We start from the raw sequence: 21,119 nt of genomic DNA on the forward strand, positions 1-21,119 counted from the left end.
CAAAACAGTGTTTTTAAATTCATTTGAAAGTTATTATATATATTAATATTTTGATATTATTTTTTTGTTTTAAAAGTGAAGTGTCGTCTGTGAAGTTGTCTTCAAATTGTGTCTTATAATAGTTTTTTGGTTTTTTGTATTTCTTATTATAATTATTTTTTTTGTTGTTATCCTCTTCGGTGACTAAACTAGTTGTTTGACTAAAACGGTCTCAGCTTTTATGCATCCGATAAATATCATTGATTTTGGACAATCACTAGCAGTTCATTATTATGGGTAAACCAACTGTCCGTCGGAGGCAATCCACCACTTCTTCGTTGTCGTGTTTGATCACTTCATCCAAGTTTTATTTGACTTTAAGAACTTTCAGTTTACTTCACTATAATTGTTCAAAACTTTACTATCATTATAGTGATTGTATTTGAATATATTTACGTATATTTGAAAATCAAAAAAATTAATTATTATTAACTCTAATAATAATTATTATTATCGTTTTATTTTGTTATATATACTAATGTTATTATTTTTATTATTCAAGAAAAAAATGTTTTTTTCATATTGTTTCTTGACTTTTGTTTTTTAACGAAAAAAAAAGTTTTTTATAGATAAATATTTAGTTTTTTTTTGTATTTTTTAACAAACAAAAATCCGATATTTTTTCTGACCCGATATTCTGACCCCGACAACAAAAAATTTACCCGAAAAAATAGCACAAAAATGATTGCATTCAAACAAAATTCATTCCCAATACTCACTACTACTACTACCACTACCACCGATGATGACGATTATGATAATGGCTATCATAATAAGTCAATCAGCGTTCAAACATCAAACAACAGAGATTATAATATACTGATCGGCGATAACGGTCGCGACGGCGGCGGTGGTGGTCTAACTGCCAGTACTGCCGAAACTAGTGTCTGTCATAGCCAGTACACGACCACATCCATCGAGTACACCACAACAGCCTCCCAATGTCAACAGCACAGCGAAGTCTATCGCAATTACATATCAGCTCCCCATCACTTCCTGCTCATACTGTTCCTCATTATCTATGTATTGCTCATACTATTGGGTGCCTCTGTCTTCTCGCTCTTCGAACAGAAGACTGAATTTCAATTGAGAGATCAGTTGCTGAGATCACAGCAATTGTTTTTGGCTCAAAATCCATCAGTTAATGGTATAAAATAATTAATGCTTTTGAATAATTAAATGATATGATAATAATAATAATTATTATTATTATTATAAATAAATAGTTGAATCACTGGATCAGTTCATTGAAGTTGTCATCAAATCCTATGACAATGGCATCAATTTGCATCAACTAAACCAAATGCTCAAACTAAAGGATCAGTTGCCTAAAACTCAAGAACCGCAACAACAACGACAGCAACAGGAAAACGATAAAAGTTGGACAACTAGTCAAACAAATTATCGTAATAGCGATCGAAGTTATGGTAAAGATTTTATCAAAAAAGATAGTAATAATAATAATAATAAAAAGACCAACAAAGCAGTGGTAAATCACAAGAAGCAAACTCAAGAGGAAGAAAGTGCTGACAGTGTTCAAGAAGTAATTGCATTCAGTATTCCAACAGAATATTCCAATTGGGAGTTCACTTCTAGTCTGATGTTTGTGACCAGTGTTGTGACCACTATCGGCTACGGACACGTAACACCCATAACACCCGAAGGCAAACTGTTTTGTCTGATCTTTTCATGCGTTGCCATACCGTTTACATTGGTATTCCTATCCATTATTGTATCGTTGCTGAAGAACGGGCCGATCAGGATATTTGAGAAATGGCTAATCAAAAGCATTTTAAGACACTTTCATCAAACACCAGATTTTTTCATACGACTACTACATGTAGTCATTGTAACAGTTATTTTGCTTTTGCTAATCATTGTATTGCCAGCTCTACTCTACCATTATATGGAAAAGGACTGGACGTTTCTCGATTCGGTCTACTATTGCTACATAAGTCTGACGACAGTAGGTCTGGGCGATCTGGTTCCCGGTGTCGGCGACTTTAGCCAATACGAATCGTTACAATTATACAGAATTTGTAAGTTTTATTTTATCAATTATTTGATATAATATCTATATATAAAAAAAAATTATTTACATATTATTATCATTTTCAGGCACTATATTCTACTTATACAGTGGTCTGGCAATGATTATGCTATGGATTGCCGTTATCTTAAGGATACCGCAGCTGAATCTGAAACCACTTTTATTAACTGAAAAGGAAGACATCGAAGAGAGTATTAAAATAAATGATTACAATAAGGGATACAATAAACCAAACAATTATGGCACAGCAGACGGCACTCACCAATAATGACACTCACTATTGATGGCATAAATATTTATTGAAAACTTTTGGTTATCACAATAATTTTTTTTTTTAAAAAGTTTAATACATATTTATACACATATTAATAATAATCATAATTATAAGTTAAATAACTAATAATTATATTATTAAATATATACAGTATATATAATAATAATAATTTTATATTGACGAAAAACCCCCAAAACACAAAAACATATGATAAAACTTTTTTTTATTGAATTTTAAAAATAAATTTCTTAATTATTATTATTATATATATATTTTGGGCATTTATTTTAATATTACTATAATAATAGTTTAAATGAGTTGACAATTATTTAACATAATTTTACATTCAATAAGTTTTTTTACATCAAAATACTAGTCTTAATTAATTTTTATTTCAATTATTTCAATTTAAAATCAAATCAAATATGAATTACATTAGTAACCAAATTGTGCGATTAGTTAAATTGGTTAATTAATGTAATTTATTAAAATAAAAAATAAATGAGACTAATATGTGATTACCTAACTATATCTACATATATGATATATATAGGTATTATTTTTTTAAATTTATAATTAACATATAATACATTTAGTTAAATAATAATAATTGGAAAAAATCATTTAATTTTTTTAAAATTAAGTTTCTTCAGTGGCCTCCGTCGGTATAAACTTGGGCTGCAATTTACAGGCGCAATGATGGGGTGCTTATTATCGGTTAAAAATTAATTGACAAAAAAATATATATATAAATAAATTATATTAGATTATAGAAAATTATTAAATAATTTATGATATATTAACAACAAACAAACAAATAAACACGTTGTGTAACCATACCCGACACATAGCCCCATTGGGGCGGTTTGTTATTAGCCTGTTTATAATACATATACATCCAACCGTTTCTTTCAGTACACTCGCTGTGATAAAGAGGTGATATACCCAAACATTGACCTAAAACATACCATTATTATTGTTGTTGTTGTTTTTTGTATCAATAATTCAAAAATAAGTTTATATATTTATATATTAAAAATAAATAAATATGATATATGAGTACACCTATATATATATAAATATATATATATATATATATAGTCAATGTGTTTGTACAGTATATACAGTATATTATTTTTTATTCAGTATCAGTTTATTACCCTTAAGATTAGCGCACCGGTAGGAAAATACAAACTGCTGCAATTCGTCCTCCTGTACCACTTCTACTTTATTATCATAGAGATCATGTGTTGAATTAATCTATTGAGGGAAAAGTGGGGGGAAATGAGGGAAATTGTATTTATTTGTTTAATTATACTTAATATTAATTTAATTATATATACTGTGTAGGATATCAACAGCCTAAAAAAAACTAAAACAAATTATTAATTATAATATTATGAAAATTGCATACCTGTTCCCATTGTCGAGTTGTCTTACAGATCTCTTCCGATGGAAACTGTCCGCTGCCATCCTTTTCGCCGGAATTACGTTTTCTGACACTGATTTCAGAAGATGATTGATCAGCATTTGACTAAAATAAAAATTAACAATTTTTTTTGTTTTGTTTGTTCATCTCATTATATCATTATTAATAAAAAAAATATTATATATATATATTTAATATAAAATATTTTTATTTATTAAATTAATATACCGGTAATGTCTTTTCATAGTCGGGATCATAATTGTGTGGCGGCATTGGTCCGACCCATAAGTATTTTTGGTGTAATGCTGGATGTGCTGATATATAATCACTATAATAATTTACAATAATATCAATTATAAAATATTATAATAATTTTTTAAAAATTCATCGATATGTTAAGCAAAAAAAAGAAAAGATGTCTCAAAATTAATTGCTTTTTTTACTTATAATTATTACCTCATTGTTGATAATTTGCTTCTCAAATGTGTTTCACTCAACTGGTTTGCCTCCAATATCTGGTTCAGGTATGCCTTAATTATTAATTTCATTACATTGTTTGGCGATATCATTGGCGGAAGTGGTACTTTATTATTATTATTATTATAAAACCACCAAAAAAAAAAGTTTTAGAAAACAAATATTACATAAAAACTATAAACTTATATATAATTTAAATTAACAATTATTTAGTTAATAAAAAAAACAAAATATCTATACCTTCGGCCACACTTAGTCTGAGCCATAAAATGAATAAGCATTTTGTTATGAAGACATAACCCAAAGTCATTGTCAATAAAACTAACAAAACAAACACCTAATCCACTGCTTATCCAAATGTCGACTAAATCGATGTCAAATACATTACTTGCCTTAAATATACTATATGTTTATCCTTCCCACTCCTCTCCCCTACCCCTCCCCAACCCACCTGACGACGACGTCCAGCCCGTCGTCCGTCCGGTCCTAACCTGTTTGTCTGTTGTTTTTTGTGGTTAAACTGAACTGTCAATTGACAATAAGTTTGTGTGACGACAACCAAACTGCATCATAATTAATAGTCGAAAGCTAGTGTCCAGTCATTAATTCCAGGTGTCTGTCTATGTATGCGTTCCCCTTCCTATATACTGTATATATTATAGCTAACTGTTCATCTAAAAAAAATTACAACAAAGTTTGAGCTGTTAATTATATAATTTCCGTTTACTGTTTTTTATTATTATATAGAAATATATATATTTTTTTGTATAAATATAAATACTGAGTGCTTTAACAACACAATTATTGGCGTAATTGTGGCGTTTATAATAAAGTGAAAAAAATGATAAATATATATATATATATAAATAAAAAAAGTTGTGACATTACAGTAAAAAATTAATTGGGATCAAATTAATGATCATAAAAAATTGACAAATTGTTTATATTGATGATAATAATAAATAAAATACAACATAGAAATGTGTGTGTGTGTGTGTGTGTGTGTAAATAACAAGTAGTTAAATGAAAATAATAATTAGTGATTAATTTTATTATTATTATTGGAAATTGCTGTTTATTAAAGCTAATCTTAAGTTATAGACACAAATCTATCATCTAATAAAAAAATAATTTGTAATATTAGAGATATTTATAATATAAATTTTATATACAGCTATTACAGTACATATACATAATTATAATAATGTAAAGATAAGTAATTATTACTTACTGAATTACTTACTGATAATTATTAATTATCACATTAGTTATAATACATTCATCATTAAAAAAATATAAAGTATAGTAACTAATATAAAAAGATTATAAAATATCATTTACTAATAAAAAAATCCATATAATGGTAGAGTAGAGCTGGCAATACAATGATTAGCAAAAGCAAAATAACGGTTACAATGACTACATGTAGTAGTCGTATGAAAAAATCTGGTGTTTGATGAAAATGTCTTAAAATGCTTTTGATTAGCCATTTCTCAAATATCCTGATCGGCCCGTTCTTCAGCAACGATACAATAATGGATAGGAATACCAATGTAAACGGTATGGCAACGCATGAAAAGATCAGACAAAACAGTTTGCCTTCGGGTGTTATGGGTGTTACGTGTCCGTAGCCGATAGTGGTCACAACACTGGTCACAAACATCAGACTAGAAGTGAACTCCCAATTGGAATATTCTGTTGGAATACTGAATGCAATTACTTCTTGAACACTGTCAGCACTTTCTTCCTCTTGAGTTTGCTTCTTGTGATTTACCACTGCTTTGTTGGTCTTTTTATTATTATTATTATTATTACTATCTTTTTTGATAAAATCTTTACCATAACTTCCATCGCTATTACGATAGTTTGTTTGACTAGTTGTCCAACTTTTATCGTTTTCCTGTTAATGTCGTTGTTGTTGCGGTTCTTGAGTTTTAGGCAACTGTTGCAATCATTTTTGGGGCAAATTTTGTTGTCGGGATCAGAATATCGGGTCAGAAAAAATATCGGATTTTTGTTTGTTAAAAATACAAAAAAAAATAAATATTTATCTATAAAAAACTTTTTTCGTTAAAAAACAAAAGTCAAGAAACAATATGAAAAAAACATTTTTTTCTTGAATAATAAAAATAATAACATTAGTATATATAACAAAATAAAACGATAATAATAATTATTATTAGAGTTAATAATAATTAATTTTTTTGATTTTCAAATATACGTAAATATATTCAAATACAATCACTATAATGATAGTAAAGTTTTGAACAATTATAGTGAAGTAAACTGAAAGTTCTTAAAGTCAAATAAAACTTGGATGAAGTGATCAAACACGACAACGAAGAAGTGGTGGATTTCCTCCGACGGACAGTTGGTTTACCCATAATAATGAACTGCTAGTGATTGTCCAAAATCAATGATATTTATCGGATGCATAAAAGCTGAGACCGTTTTAGTCAAACAACTAGTTTAGTCACCGAAGAGGATAACAACAACAAAAATAATTATAATAAGAAATACAAAAAACCAAAAAACTATTATAAGACACAATTGAAGACAACTTCACTTTTAAAACAAAAAAAAATAATATCAAAATATTAATACAGTATATAAAATAACTTTCAATTTTGAGGTCTTTAAAGTTTTTTGTAAAGTGATGGTAATGTCAGTGCAATATGTATTTGGATTTGTCATTAAAAACAAAAAAAAATGATATAATCGCTAAAAACTAAAACATTTTTAAATGAGAATAAAAGTCTTATAATACTCTAATTAAACAACAAATTATTTGAAAACAATTAAAATCGATTTTTTGCATTAATTTGACGCAAATAAGTAAATACTTTAAGGATTTCAAGTCTGTCATTGTATTGACAAAAATCTAAACCTTTGCCATCAACGGGCCATTCGTTAACAAAAATCTGAGGCTTTAATAATACAATTACTTAATTATTATTAATATTATTTAACATAAAATTGATTTTACATACCTTAGTATTGAACTTATTATTATTATTATCGACACAATTATCATTTATTTTGAATAATTGATAAATTGTTTGTTCACTCATTGATATATTAAAAAAATAAAATACTGTTCCTCTAATTAATATTGAATGCGAGGGTTGTTGTGATAGAAATTGTTTATCCAAATCAATAGCCGAAAGTTTGTTTCTGTAATTATGAACATAACTGGCTATTGTATAACCAATTGTTTGGCATTTATTTGACTGCAATTCACTTAAACTGTTGTTTAATGGTTTCAATTCAATTGTCAACCAAATCATATCGTTAGTCAATAATGCAATGTCAGGTCTTCCAGTTATAAATACAGGCGTTTCCTTAAAAAAATATACCAATTATTTTAATGATATATATATATATATATAGTTTACTAACATATCTATCAAACAATTCAAGTGATAGATAATAATTATCACTTCTGTAAGTGTTTTTCTTATCAAAAGAGTGTCCTATTAGTTGATCGATAAGTCCATAAGTCATCACTTCTTTGTTTGCATTTTTAGCATTTTTGCTAATATTGAGAATATTCAACAATGGCCTATAAAACTGATTATTTGTTTTATTCAACAACTTTTGCGTTGAACTGATAGTTAGATTCATATTTTTGTTGATTATATAGTCCGGAAAAATAGCTAAAAAATTAATTAGATTTTAATTATATAATAATTATTGTTTTTTTAAATTAAATATAAAATAAAATACAACTGTTGTTTTTGTTACCATTGATTGATCCGTTTGTTAATTGATAATCACATTTGTTTGTGATATTGTTTACTAAAACATTAGGGAACAAACTTTTCATTAAATGTACATTTAATGAACTGAAATAAATACTATTAAAACCTAACTTAGATTTAAATCTATGTATAAATATATTTATATTTTTTAATTTAGTTAAAATCATTGCAATTATATAAAATATCAAAACTAAAACTATTGACAAATGACATAAAATGAGAGTAAATAAAAACTATAGTAAATAATCAAATAATTACAAATAAAATAAAGATATCAAAAAAATTCTTAACTTTAAAAACTTATATTACAAGTACCTGTAGTTGTAGTAGAGTTAGTCAAAACCATATTATTATTATTACTTTCAAACTTAACATTCAATAGCGACAGTGTTTTTAGTGTCCAATATTTGATGTTAAATATTGAGACATCAGTTTCATTGATAATCTCTAAAAAATATTGAAATTTATAAAACAAATGAGTGTTTGTTTGCACTGTATATTCAATTATAGTATTGAAAGTTAGTTATATATATCAGGGTTAAGTAAGGGGGGGTAGGGGGGGTAAGGCCAAAATACCCCCCTAAGATCGAGAATTTGGGATTTTACCCCCCCAGACTTTTTGACCAAATTGAAAAAATTTTTTTTTGTTTTTAAAAATTTTAATTAAAACTATTTTAGTATGTGTTTTTGTTTTTAAAATTTATATAAATCTAATTATTGATTATAAATAAGTAAAAAAGTTAAAATAACGTTAAAACTCATCAAAAAAACATAATTTTAATTAAAATATTAAACTAAAAAATTAAAAATTACATATTTGTTGAAAAGAATAATCATATTACATTATAAATAGAAGTTTGAGATAGTTTAAGAAGTTAATAAAACTATAAATACATATATTATAAAGTTTTTATTGATAATTTTTAAAATTTTATATAAGAATTTTGAAAATATTTTCAATTTTATAATTAATATAGATAAAACTAACGAAAATTGAGTTAAGTAATTAGTATTCAGTCAGTATTTGTATAAAAATAATATATACCTATAACTATAAACATTAAATATTATTTAAAAAATTAATTATTTTAAAATTTAAAAATTACTAAAATACTAAAAAAACTCATTAATACTTTTATCAACTATTTTAATCTAAAATACACAATTATTTTATTATTCGTTAAAATTTAAGTTTTTATTAATTTTTAAAATTTTTTTAAAAATTATTTATTTTTTGTTAAAATTTAAGTTTTTATTAAGTTTTTTATTAATTTTTAATTTTTTAAATATTTTTGGAAATTTTACCTATTTTCCTGGGAACTTATACGGGAACTTATGGGAATTTTCCTTAATTTACATGGGAATATTCGGGAATTTAAGGGAATATTAGGGAATTTTCTCTGGACCCCCCCCCTTGATTTTGGATTTTTGAATAAATTGCCCTTTAAAAATGCAATAAAAATCTTACCCCCCCCCAAGATTTTTCGAGAATTTTGTAAATTTTACCCTGGTCTACCCCCCCTAAAATCCAAAACCTTGCTTAACCCTGATATATATATATTGTTTAAATAAATCATTTAATGTTTATTTGTCTGTAATGTGTGTTCACCTCTGTCTTCATCCATGAGGTCATCAATGAACTGATTCTTATCCAATGAATCGACAAATGATTGAATTGTAAAACAACTTCTTCTGAAGCAATCATTTATTGTCCACTTATTGTGTGAAGACATGACATGTTTGTTGACATTCAATGTATTTCTCAATATATGAAACATATCTCAAACTATCTCTCAGTTTTGATAATCTATTTATATATTAAAAAACTATTAATAAAATAATTAATTAAAAAGTTTTTATCAATTTTACCGTTAATTATATGGTATTTGTGTTGATATTAGTATTTATAAGACAACTGTTGTCTTAATGTTTACATTCAGTCAATGTTTTCACTCATGTATTCATCGATTGATTTATTGATTGTTTTAATTGAATTCAAAACAAATTAATTGTCGTTTAAATGGAATAACAATTCAATTAAATGTTTGTTTTGTTTTCATTTAAATTATGTGTAAAACATATGATGTAATCATCAATAGTCTGCGCAAAACAATTCATACTATAAGTAGTGTTACCAACTAATTATGCGGACATTCTATAAAATTTATTATATTTATTATATTAATTTTTGTTATATTTAACAACTATTACTAAAATATTTATTTATTTAAAATTATATTAATATATTGTTATTCATAAGTCAACCATTTATTTCTTGGAACTTAATTTAATTAAAATTTAATTTAAAAACTATTAATTCTTTCATATTTTAGATATACATTTGGAAACTCTATTATTTATACAGTATTACTGTTTGTTTAGCCAATCATAGACTCAGTGACTGTTCAATACTACAGTAAGTATGTGTTAACCGATAGAGAGAGTGATATAGTCGGGTATCTCCATAACCCGTATGTCCGTCCCGTCCGGTTAAGTGATCAGACAATAAAATTCAGTAATGAAATTGTGTTTTTTTTGTGGATATTTTTTGTACTAAAAAAATTACATTTACTATAAAAAAGTTTTATATTTCAATAATTTTTTAAAAATAATTTAAAATTTAAATATCTCTGTAAATAATAATCGCATTCATAGCGCATGTGTTTATTATAACAACAAAAAACTGCATTTAATAGCAAACATAATAATAAATAATAAGTAAATAAACAAACATTTGTCACAAATAAACATGAGTTTGATTTTTAGATGATATATAAATGATTTTATTTAAAATTATAATTTTTTAAATATAATAATAATATTGATATTACTATTACTATTAAACTACGAAATGTATTGATTTGTTGTTTTATTTAATTTTAAATAAAACATAAAAAACAACAAAAACATTGACTAAACATGTGTTTAATAACATCGCTATTGGTTTCATCACTAATCGCTTTACTATATGTCGGGTCACTATATTGTTGGCCAAATCAAGCGCATCGGTAAGTGATGGCCAACAAACTATTGTTTAAGACATTTATTTATCATATATTGAACTTATTGATTGACCACTTTTTTATTTGTTTGGAAACCGATTCCAGTGATAACCCGACGACAATAAAGCGTCGCTTTCTAAGCGTTTTTGTCGCAATCATTATATCGACAATAGTTTTGGTTGTCTTTAACGATGACTATCGGCTCATCAGTTTGGCCACCAGTTTGGGTCTCGTTTGGCCACAAGACTATACGATCGGCCAAATTATTATTGAATGTATTTTCCTACCATTATTACAGACAAGTGTCCTATTCATGGGTCCCATAATCATCAGTTTGTCTCAAACGGGCGACTATTGCTTTAACTATCGATATATGGTGTCAGCCATGGATCTGATGGTGATTCGCAACTATATCATAGCGCCCATCACAGAGGAGATCATCTTCAGGGCCGTATTGAGCGCCATTCTCGTACAGTGTTGGCCACTAACCGCTACGCTGGCCATCAGTTCATTGTTGTTTGGTTTTGCACATTCGCATCACTACTTGTTTGAGATTAACGACATCAGGAGTAGTCAAAGACATCACCCAAAGAGGACATTATGGCTGGCCATCGAACAGATGACATATACGTCGTTATTTGGATTTTACGCATCGCTGTTATACTTTCGGTCGCAACACATCGTAACACCGATTCTGGTCCACTCCTACTGTAATCTAATGGGTTTTCCCGATATCCAGTCCATTATGTCGTCAAAATGGTCGCTTACAGTGACCGCCATCGGTTTCGGTCTATGGTTGGTCAGTCTAGTCATAGTATATATCCATTTATAATCATTTGGGACTATCATATGTTGTATTTATTTTTTAATAGTCTAGTAAATTAAATGTTAAATAATATTTATTATATGTATTTTATGTTTTTTATGTTTATTTTGTATTTTAATTTTTTTGATATAGTAATAGGGATTTTTATAAAATTAATAATTTGTATAATAAATAGTTTAAATCAATTGAGACATATATTTATTGTTTTAATAAATTTATTTGAATGTATTGAAAAAAATTGTTGTCCATCTGAAGTTTATATTGAAGACTGATTAGTAGTATTTGCGGTTTCATTTGGCAAAGATAGGGCTCAGGTATGCCTTAATTATCAATTTCATTACATTGTTTGGCGATTCAAATGATGCAAAATATTACAGTAATACTAGTTAGCGTAAAAAAATATATATATTTATTTATATATATTATTACAATATAAATATGTAAATTAAAAGTTATACAATAAATTTTAATAAAAAAATAAGTTGATTGTCATAATTATATATTTAAATTACAATAAATTTGTGTTTATTATTAAACTATGCATTCAGTTAAACCATTAATCTAATAGATAATAATTAATAATTGTAAATCAATTGTTTAATTAGTAAAAATTAATTATTTTATTTCAATCATTTAAATAAGAAATTGTATTTTAAAATAATATTGTCAAGTTAGTATTAAATTTGATCAATTAAATCTATTATAAATAAAAATTATTTTACAGCAAATTATTTGTTTAAAAAATTCAATTCAAATTAAAAAAAAATAATTACTAAAAATTAGGATATACTGTATATGTTATAAATGATATCTTAATCAATAGTTAATTATCTATAAAGTGATTGTAATGTTAGTGCAATACGTATTTGAATAAAACAATGATATAATCGCTACAAATAAAGACATTATAATAAATACTAAAAACCAAAAAATTATTATAAGACACAATTGAAGACAACTTCACTTTTAAAACAAACAAAAAAATAATATCAAAATATTAATACAGTATATAAAATAACTTTCAATTTTGAGGTCTTTAAAGTTTTTTGTAAAATGATGGTAATGTCAGTGCAATATGTATTTGGATTTGTCATTAAAAACAAAAAAAAAATGATATAATCGCTAAAAACTAAAACATTTTTAAATGAGAATAAAAGTCTTATAATACTCTAATTAAACATTTTATGACTTAAACAACAAATTAATTGAAAACAATTAAAATGACTTAAATATATGATATGTTTGTGTAAAAAGTTATATCAATAATAAATTATACACAAAAAATAGGTAAATAACTTAATTATGAAATAAATAACTCGATTTTAAAACAATTACTAAATTGTTTGTATATATACATGTAATTATAACAATTGTGACAAAAATTGTATTTAAAAATTAAAATAATAATACAGTAAATAATGTCAGTTACTATAGTAATTGTATTTAATTTGATGAATGAAAAAAAAAATAATAATTAAAATAATAAAACTTATGAATATTAAAATGAATTTTATTGAAAACTTATTAAAACTATTAATTGAAAAATGACACGAAATAAGTAAATAAAAACTACAGTAAATAATATACTAAACAAATAATTACTAAACTATTTAATTGTCAAAAAAAATTTCTCAATTTTAAAAACTTATATTATAAACAAATGATTAATTAAATCTATAAAAATTGAAACTTAATAAAAATTATTGTAAAATAAAAACTTGTTATACAGTAATACCTCTATTGATTTCACGTGTCATTAAACTATTGAAACAATTGGTGTTTTCTTCATTAAACTTGATATTCAATAAACTTAATGTTTTTGGTGTAAAATATTTTATATCAAACAGAGAGACATCACTTTCATAGTTAATCTCTTCAATGAAATGTAAAAAATAGAGAAAAAACATTAAAATTTAATACAATATTAAAAATCAAATAAGTATTTCATTATTGATACGAATGTCTGATTTTATTGTCACCTCTTTCCTCATCCATTAGATCTTCAATGAACTGATTCTTGTCTAATGTGTTGACCAACGAGTGAATTGTAAAACAACTTCTTCTGAAGCAATCATTTATTGTCCACTTATTGTGTGAAGACATGACATGTTTGTTGACATTCAATGTATTTCTCAATATATGAAACATATCTCAAACTATCTCTCAGTTTTGATAATCTATTTATATATTTAAAAAACTATTAATAAAATAATTAATTAAAAAGTTTTTATCAATTTTACCGTTAATTATATGGTATTTGTGTTGATATTAGTATTTATAAGACAACTGTTGTCTTAATGTTTACATTCAGTCAATGTTTTCACTCATGTATTCATCGATTGATTTATTGATTGTTTTAATTGAATTCAAAACAAATTAATTGTCGTTTAAATGGAATAACAATTCAATTAAATGTTTGTTTTGTTTTCATTTAAATTATGTGTAAAACATATGATGTAATCATCAATAGTCTGCGCAAAACAATTCATACTATAAGTAGTGTTACCAACTAATTATGCGGACATTCTATAAAATTTATTATAATTATTATATTAATTTTTGTTATATTTAACAAATATTACTAAAATAAAAATATTTATTTATTTATATTTATATTAATATATTGTTATTCATAAGTCAGCCATTTATTTCTTGGAACTTAATTTAATTAAAATTTTTTAAACTATTAATTCTCTTACATTTAGATATACATTTGGAAACTCTATTATTAATATAAGCAGGGTTTTAAAAATGGCAGGCTTAAACAATAGATGCCAATTTTGCCAAATGCCTGCCCTGCCTCTGCCATGCCCTGGGCATCTATTTTCAGGTGGTGACACCTATTATTTTAATTTTATATTATTAATTAATTTATAAAACATTGTTTTTATAATATATTTGCTTGTATTTTTGTTTTGTATACCTTTAATTAAAATGTAATATCATTGGAAATAAGTAAATTAATTGTAAATTTAATTAACACGTTAAAACAGTAAATTACATTATTTTTATAAATACAGTTGCTTTTTAGCAATTTAAATTGGCAGACAAATAAAATAGATCCCATAAATGCCAGGCATTTATGGCATCTATTTGGGCATTGCCAGGGCAGGCATTTATTTTCTTAAAACCCTGAATATAAGTGATAGTATAGCCATTCATAGACTCAGTGACTGTTGAATCCTACAGTAAGTACTGTATGTGTTAACTGTGAGAGAGAGAGAGAGAGAGAGAGAGAGAGAGAGAGAGAGAGAGAGAGAGAGAGAGAGAGAGAGAGAGAGAGAGAGAGAGAGACTCGGGTCTCACAACCCGTGTGTCCGTCCGATCGAAACAAAAATATATTTCAAAAATAAAAAACAATAATTATTTAATTATATAACATTTTTTAAAATAAATATTTTCTTAATTTACATGAAGATAATTATTTTCAACAGTTTATCAATAAAAAAAATTACTGTATTTTAATAGTAATTAATATTAATTATACTGTATTTATATCATATAATAAAAGTGTAATTATTTTAATATAACAGATAATATTGATTATACAAAAAATATTATTATTTTTTTGTATAATTATTTTACAAATATACAAAAACTTAGTTTATTTTTTAGGGAAATTTTTAAAAATAGGTTAAATAATAAATACATTAATTTTAGGGACTATTAACTATGTCAACAACCATACACTGTGTGGTCGATCCTAAATCAGACATTCCTTGGTTGTTGCTGTTGTTAGTCTGGTGGTGCTGTTGTTGATAACTGGTCGACGGCTGACCATTATTACTACTGTCCTCACCGGCCGCCGGTACTCCGGTAACACCCAAACGAATGCGAAACTCATTTATAAGATTATCGTTAATCTTGTCCTTACAATGGGTACAAAACACTTGTAATGGTGTGTCCGATGACCTGATGGCCAATTCGAACAATTCTTTCAAACATAATCGATGGTAAATGTGTCCGCAGTCAAGGACTTCCGTATCGGTTAATGGTTTAATTCGATGCCAACATAGTATGCATGTGGTTAAGTGTTGGCCACCACTCGGGCCAACAGTGTGATGTCCGGGAAATCCTGGCCAATGATGACTACCCATATGTCCGTGAAATCCTGGCCACTGGTGATGACCACCAAATCGGCCCCATTTAAGCCATCGTTTGTGTTGTTTTTTAAACATTTTTCGCATCCTTTTCTGTGTTTTCTGATCCATCTCTTGTTCCGAATCGCTGGTCGATTCTTCTGATGTAAAACTTGTATGAAATCTTTGTGTCCGATCGGGTCCCCAATGAATACCACCACCACCTCGTCCTCCACCTCCTCGTCCACCATTGAACGCATACGAAGCGCTTCGTTTACCCATTTAAATGGTGTGATTGTTAACTATTTTTTTAAATAAAAATAATACTATTATTATGTAAATTATATTACAATTAATCTATAATTAATAGATTGTTATAGATTTTTATTGAGATATATAATATATGATAAATTTTATCATATACTACAGATATCTATAGATTTTTTAAAACATTTAATATCATATAAAAATAAATATATATATATATATATATATATATATATATATTGTATATATATACCTATTTATTACATGTATTTTTTTAAAGTTTACATATTTTGTATTAAATAGTTGAATGAAAAAATAGTAAATGTTTTTTTTATAATAAATTTAAGCAAATAAACTGATTGAGTAATATATTTAAAAATTATTTAAATAATTTTAGTTAAAAAAATATGTGTATTTTTTTAGAAATATGTGACCAGAAATTTTTGTTTAATGACTTACCGATCAATTATTTTGTTGTTGTTGTTGTTGTTGTAAAAAAATTCAATGTAATCAAACAAATTGACACAAATTGATATAAACCTAATATATAATTATTATACAAAATTTTATTATAATAAACTGTTAACAGGAAGGTTAGAAAAAATAGTCCAATTTTATTTTGATTGATTTTTTTTTTTTAAATAAAACATATATCATATGTGTTGTTAGTGTTGGTGAGTATGTGTGTAATGAACAGACTTTTTATATACGGACAGTTAGTATGCAATTTCACCAACACTTTTGAATGACTGCAAACTTATGATAGGATTCTGCGATTCTCTGCGTTTTTAGTATGCCTTCACTGGTTATGTATATGTCAAACAAAAATCTTTAGTATATTTTCAATAATATTTTAAATAATAGTAATAATAAAATATTTTGCATTAGTATATTCAAACACACAAAAATGATAATAAATTATTTTTATTTATTCAAATTTAAAAAAAAAAATTATAATTTCGTTGTTTAATACATACTGTATTTATTTCTATTGCTATTATTATTATTAATACATAACTTTAAGTATTGTACTGTAGATTATAATGCAATGCCTATTATGTTATGTAATGCAATACTATGCACTGATATTATTTTAACAGTGTATTAAATTTATTTATTACTTATTTGTATACATTTGAACATCAATTATGTGTTTTTTATGTAAAATTATTCAATAATCAAATAGTTAGTTGAAAACTAATTAAATTATTTGCAAAATAAGTTTTTGGATACCTTTTTTTTAAAAAAAAAATAGTGTCTTAAACTATACAGTAGAATCTGATATATAATATATTTAATAGTATTTTATTTGGTATTTAATATAAATGTTACAATTTATAGAGTTTAAAATAGTCTAATTATAAAGTATATAATATAATATATTAGAATATTATAATACAATCTAAAAATTTGAAACATATGATGACAAAAAATGAATATAAAAAACTAATATTAAATAACAATAAATAATATTAAAGCAATAGTTTATTATACTTTAGTGTATTATATTTTTAAATGAAAAATTTTATTTATAATTTAAATATATAATAAAAATGATGATAACATTATGATTGTATTAAAATAAAAATGAATAGTAAATAAGTTTGATAGTTAAATTTAGTTTTAGTTTTAAATTATTTATTGATTGTTTAATTATCAATAAAATACTAATGTCATCGTTGGTAAAAATTATTATTATATATACAATGCTAACAAAATTATGTAATGCCTTTCAGTCCGAAAGTTTCAGACAACAGCTCTATATATAGGGCTGTTTTTGTTGACATTGTATATACAATAATAATTTTTTTTTTAATTTTGCAAACCTCTAAACAATCACAGTATATTGAATTACTTAAATAAATACAAAATAACACAACAGTTATAACAGTTAAACTTAATAAACAATAGATTATTACACATATTATAGTATTATTATTATATTAAATACAATTAATAATTATTTAATTATAATAATATCTATTAATTGTATATCGATTCTTGTAATAAATCTGAAATATAAAGGTCGACGGTATAGAGCGGACAAACATTTTTATGTTGTCATTGAATCCAATTGTAATTATCTAACTATTTATCAATTATTTCATGAATTTTGTTACAGTTTATCCAATATTATTCATTGGATTATTTACAACAGTTAATCATTAATTAAAATTAATTCAGTAGTAGTAGTAGTTTTACATATTATAAAGAAAAATATTAAATAATACAATTATAGGCAGATATTACAAATTTTACTTATAAATAAAAATTAAATCAAAAATTATTTACTAATTATAATTGACAAATGAATTTGAAAAAACATCTTAAGCTAATCCCTACTATACCGACATTATTTTAAATTTTTTTTCAATGGAAAACGTTTTATTTATATCCTAATAAACATATATCGATGAAAATATTTGCGCGGAAACACCTAAAACCTAATCAAATTTGGTCTAACATACCTGACATGACATAAATAAACATAAATATAATTTATTATAATTAGGTTTAGGAGTAGATTTTAGTTGTTTCCGCGCAATAATTTTTATCGATATATGTTTAAAAGGACCAAAAAATCGGTTTTCTGTTGAAAAAACCTAATTTTAATAAATGTCGGTAAAAGCGGGTAAAAGAGTTGATCGAAATGAAAGTGTTTGAGAACTGTTAGAACCGGTTTATGTTTTAAACAAAGTTTAAATTATTATTTAAATGCGCTATTGTTTCAATCAATTTAATTGACTTAACGCGTTATTTTCATATATTTATTTTTATTTAATGAAAAATAATATCTATTTAATGTTACTTAACCTCATGTATGCTTTGCAACCTTAACTCTAAAAAATAGATTTTAGCCGACCTGTTAAACAAATGTCTACGTCACACAAACGTCACGCATAAACGTCACGCATAAACGTCACGCATAAACGTCACGCATAAACGTCACGCATATACGTCACGCATCAAATTTTTTGATAAATTTTTAAAAATTTCTTTAAAAGTTTCTTAAACTAGAATAGAATTTGAATAATTGACAAATTAATGACAAAAAACATATTATGTTAAGTAAACAAATCGGTGTCAAAAAGTTGGTCGTCTTTGTCAACAAATGTGATCTAATCGACGATAAGATGAAAAAATTGGTCGAAATGGAAGTGTTAGAGAACTGTTGGAACCGCTCTATGTTGTGATCAAAGGTTTAATTATTATTATTAAATTATGAACTAATTTTGTTAAAATAAATCAGTTAATTAAAAAAAAAATTAATATTTTCAAAAATTAGTATGATATAAGATTTTGATACCATTATGAGTTAACACCAGTGTTGGCAGAGACTAAATGTTTGTATAATACAAAGAGTAATATACATTATAATACAATGTAAAATACATGACCAATTTGGTTTACAAAAAAAATTAGCGTCACTTTGTTAAAAGCATTGATATAAGCAAAATATGTTTTATAATAAATATAGATTTAATATAATATTTTTTATTGAATTAGATTTTTTATTTTATATTATTTGATTATTATAACTTAGAAATAACGATTATTATAATAATGTATTTTCTATGAATTATATTTTTACTAAATATTTTAAAGTAATTTTTAAAAAATATATACAATATATTAGTTTTAAAATTTATATATTACATGTAGTACATTGTATTTTACTGTATTATACAAAGTTAAAATTTAAAACCTTGTATTTTTTCCAACCCTGATTAACACATCATTAGCCATATTATCAAATGTATAAATATTTATTTAAATATTATTTTTTCATATTTAATGTTTAACTTTTTAAAAAAAAACAATTGCAAAATATTTTTATAAAATTATTTAAATATTAAGAATATTATTAATTATTTAATTTTATTGCCGGATAATGTATTTTCCGTCCATAATATCTTTTTCTAAACATTGGGACAAATTTTTTTCAAATGCCGGACTATCCGACACTTAATACCTGATATTACTGGCAAAAGAACTGTTTGTATCGAAACCGTTGAAGAAAAATATAATCATTACTGACTTATAAAACAAATTAATAAACCATTGTTTTTGTAATTGTTTTAAAATGTTTTTTCAGTCAATATTAAATCAGATTTTGATTTTTAATTATTTTATTTTTTAAAAATGGGTAAATCTATAAAATTGTATAAAAGTTGTATGAAATAAATAGTGTGTTATGTTGTTCTCTCTTTCTTTTTTTAATTGTTTGACCCAAAGTTTAATTTAGCCGTAAATAGTTTAATAAATAAATTATAAATAATAATATATATATTAAATGTAAATACTTGCTAAGTATTTAGTATTAAAGACATACAATATTTTACTGTTGATATAAATGTCTGACAATTTGTTAATATAATTGTTAAATATAGGAAAATATAGGAAAGTGTATAAAAAAAAACATCAGTGACTGTGATGTCACTCTTTTTTTGTCATTAACAGTAAAACAATGACTCATTACTTATCATTTCGTGTATAACATTAGTACTGATCTGCGACTGTCTAAACAAATTGACTATAAAAAGCAAATGTTTATAATATTTGGCGCTAAAACACTAGCATTTGCTCATCATTTAGCATATCTAATGATTTAATTTATTTAAAAAAATATTTTATGTTTCATCGATAAACTGTTTTAACTGTTAATTATTTTAGTAAAAAATTTTTAAAAATTATTTTTTGTTTCTAATCATAAAAATTTCATAAAAATAACAACAAACAAAAATAATCAATTGGTATGTATTCTCGCAATTATTGATAAAATTAACAATTTTTTAACAATTAATATATTTAGCTAATAGATTACATAGTTATCTTATAGTTAATAGTTATTTTTATGTATTTGTTTGTTATGTAGAGTTATTATAATTATTTTATATTTATATTATATTACATT

At 24.7% G+C, this 21,119-nt stretch overlaps 4 protein-coding genes across 4 annotated transcripts; 2 read left to right on the plus strand and 2 right to left on the minus strand.

The window, feature by feature from the left end:
- Positions 1–58: 58 nt before the first annotated feature.
- LOC128957717 (uncharacterized) lies at positions 59–2,511 on the plus strand. The gene is made up of 3 exons (XM_054303524.1): positions 59–1,186; positions 1,266–2,078; positions 2,158–2,511. Exons 1-3 carry the CDS (start codon positions 721–723, stop codon positions 2,355–2,357), a joined length of 1,479 nt encoding a protein of 492 aa, XP_054159499.1. The 5' UTR covers positions 59–720; the 3' UTR covers positions 2,358–2,511.
- Positions 2,512–3,002: 491 nt separating this feature from the next.
- Positions 3,003–4,682, minus strand: LOC128957772 (uncharacterized). The gene is made up of 7 exons (XM_054303584.1): positions 4,510–4,682; positions 4,249–4,375; positions 4,021–4,120; positions 3,778–3,897; positions 3,524–3,623; positions 3,204–3,320; positions 3,003–3,070 (listed from the first exon to the last, which is right to left on the minus strand). The coding sequence occupies exons 1-7, from the start codon at positions 4,577–4,579 to the stop codon at positions 3,003–3,005; spliced, it is 702 nt and encodes a 233-aa protein (XP_054159559.1). The 5' UTR covers positions 4,580–4,682.
- Positions 4,683–10,935: 6,253 nt separating this feature from the next.
- On the plus strand, positions 10,936–11,943 carry LOC128957449 (CAAX prenyl protease 2-like). Its single transcript, XM_054303213.1, has 2 exons — positions 10,936–11,038; positions 11,138–11,943. The coding sequence occupies exons 1-2, from the start codon at positions 10,950–10,952 to the stop codon at positions 11,862–11,864; spliced, it is 816 nt and encodes a 271-aa protein (XP_054159188.1). The 5' UTR covers positions 10,936–10,949; the 3' UTR covers positions 11,865–11,943.
- Positions 11,944–15,514: 3,571 nt separating this feature from the next.
- On the minus strand, positions 15,515–16,874 carry LOC128957773 (uncharacterized). The gene is made up of 2 exons (XM_054303585.1): positions 16,664–16,874; positions 15,515–16,239 (listed from the first exon to the last, which is right to left on the minus strand). Exon 2 carries the CDS (start codon positions 16,217–16,219, stop codon positions 15,515–15,517), a length of 705 nt encoding a protein of 234 aa, XP_054159560.1. The 5' UTR covers positions 16,220–16,239; positions 16,664–16,874.
- Between the last annotated feature and the right edge of the window lie 4,245 nt (positions 16,875–21,119).

This window comes from Oppia nitens, unplaced genomic scaffold, assembly GCF_028296485.1.
Source record: "Oppia nitens isolate AA-2021 unplaced genomic scaffold, nextdenovo-longstitch-racon4-pilon3 scaffold3_pilon_pilon_pilon, whole genome shotgun sequence".
Classification (NCBI taxonomy): domain Eukaryota; kingdom Metazoa; phylum Arthropoda; class Arachnida; order Sarcoptiformes; family Oppiidae; genus Oppia; species Oppia nitens.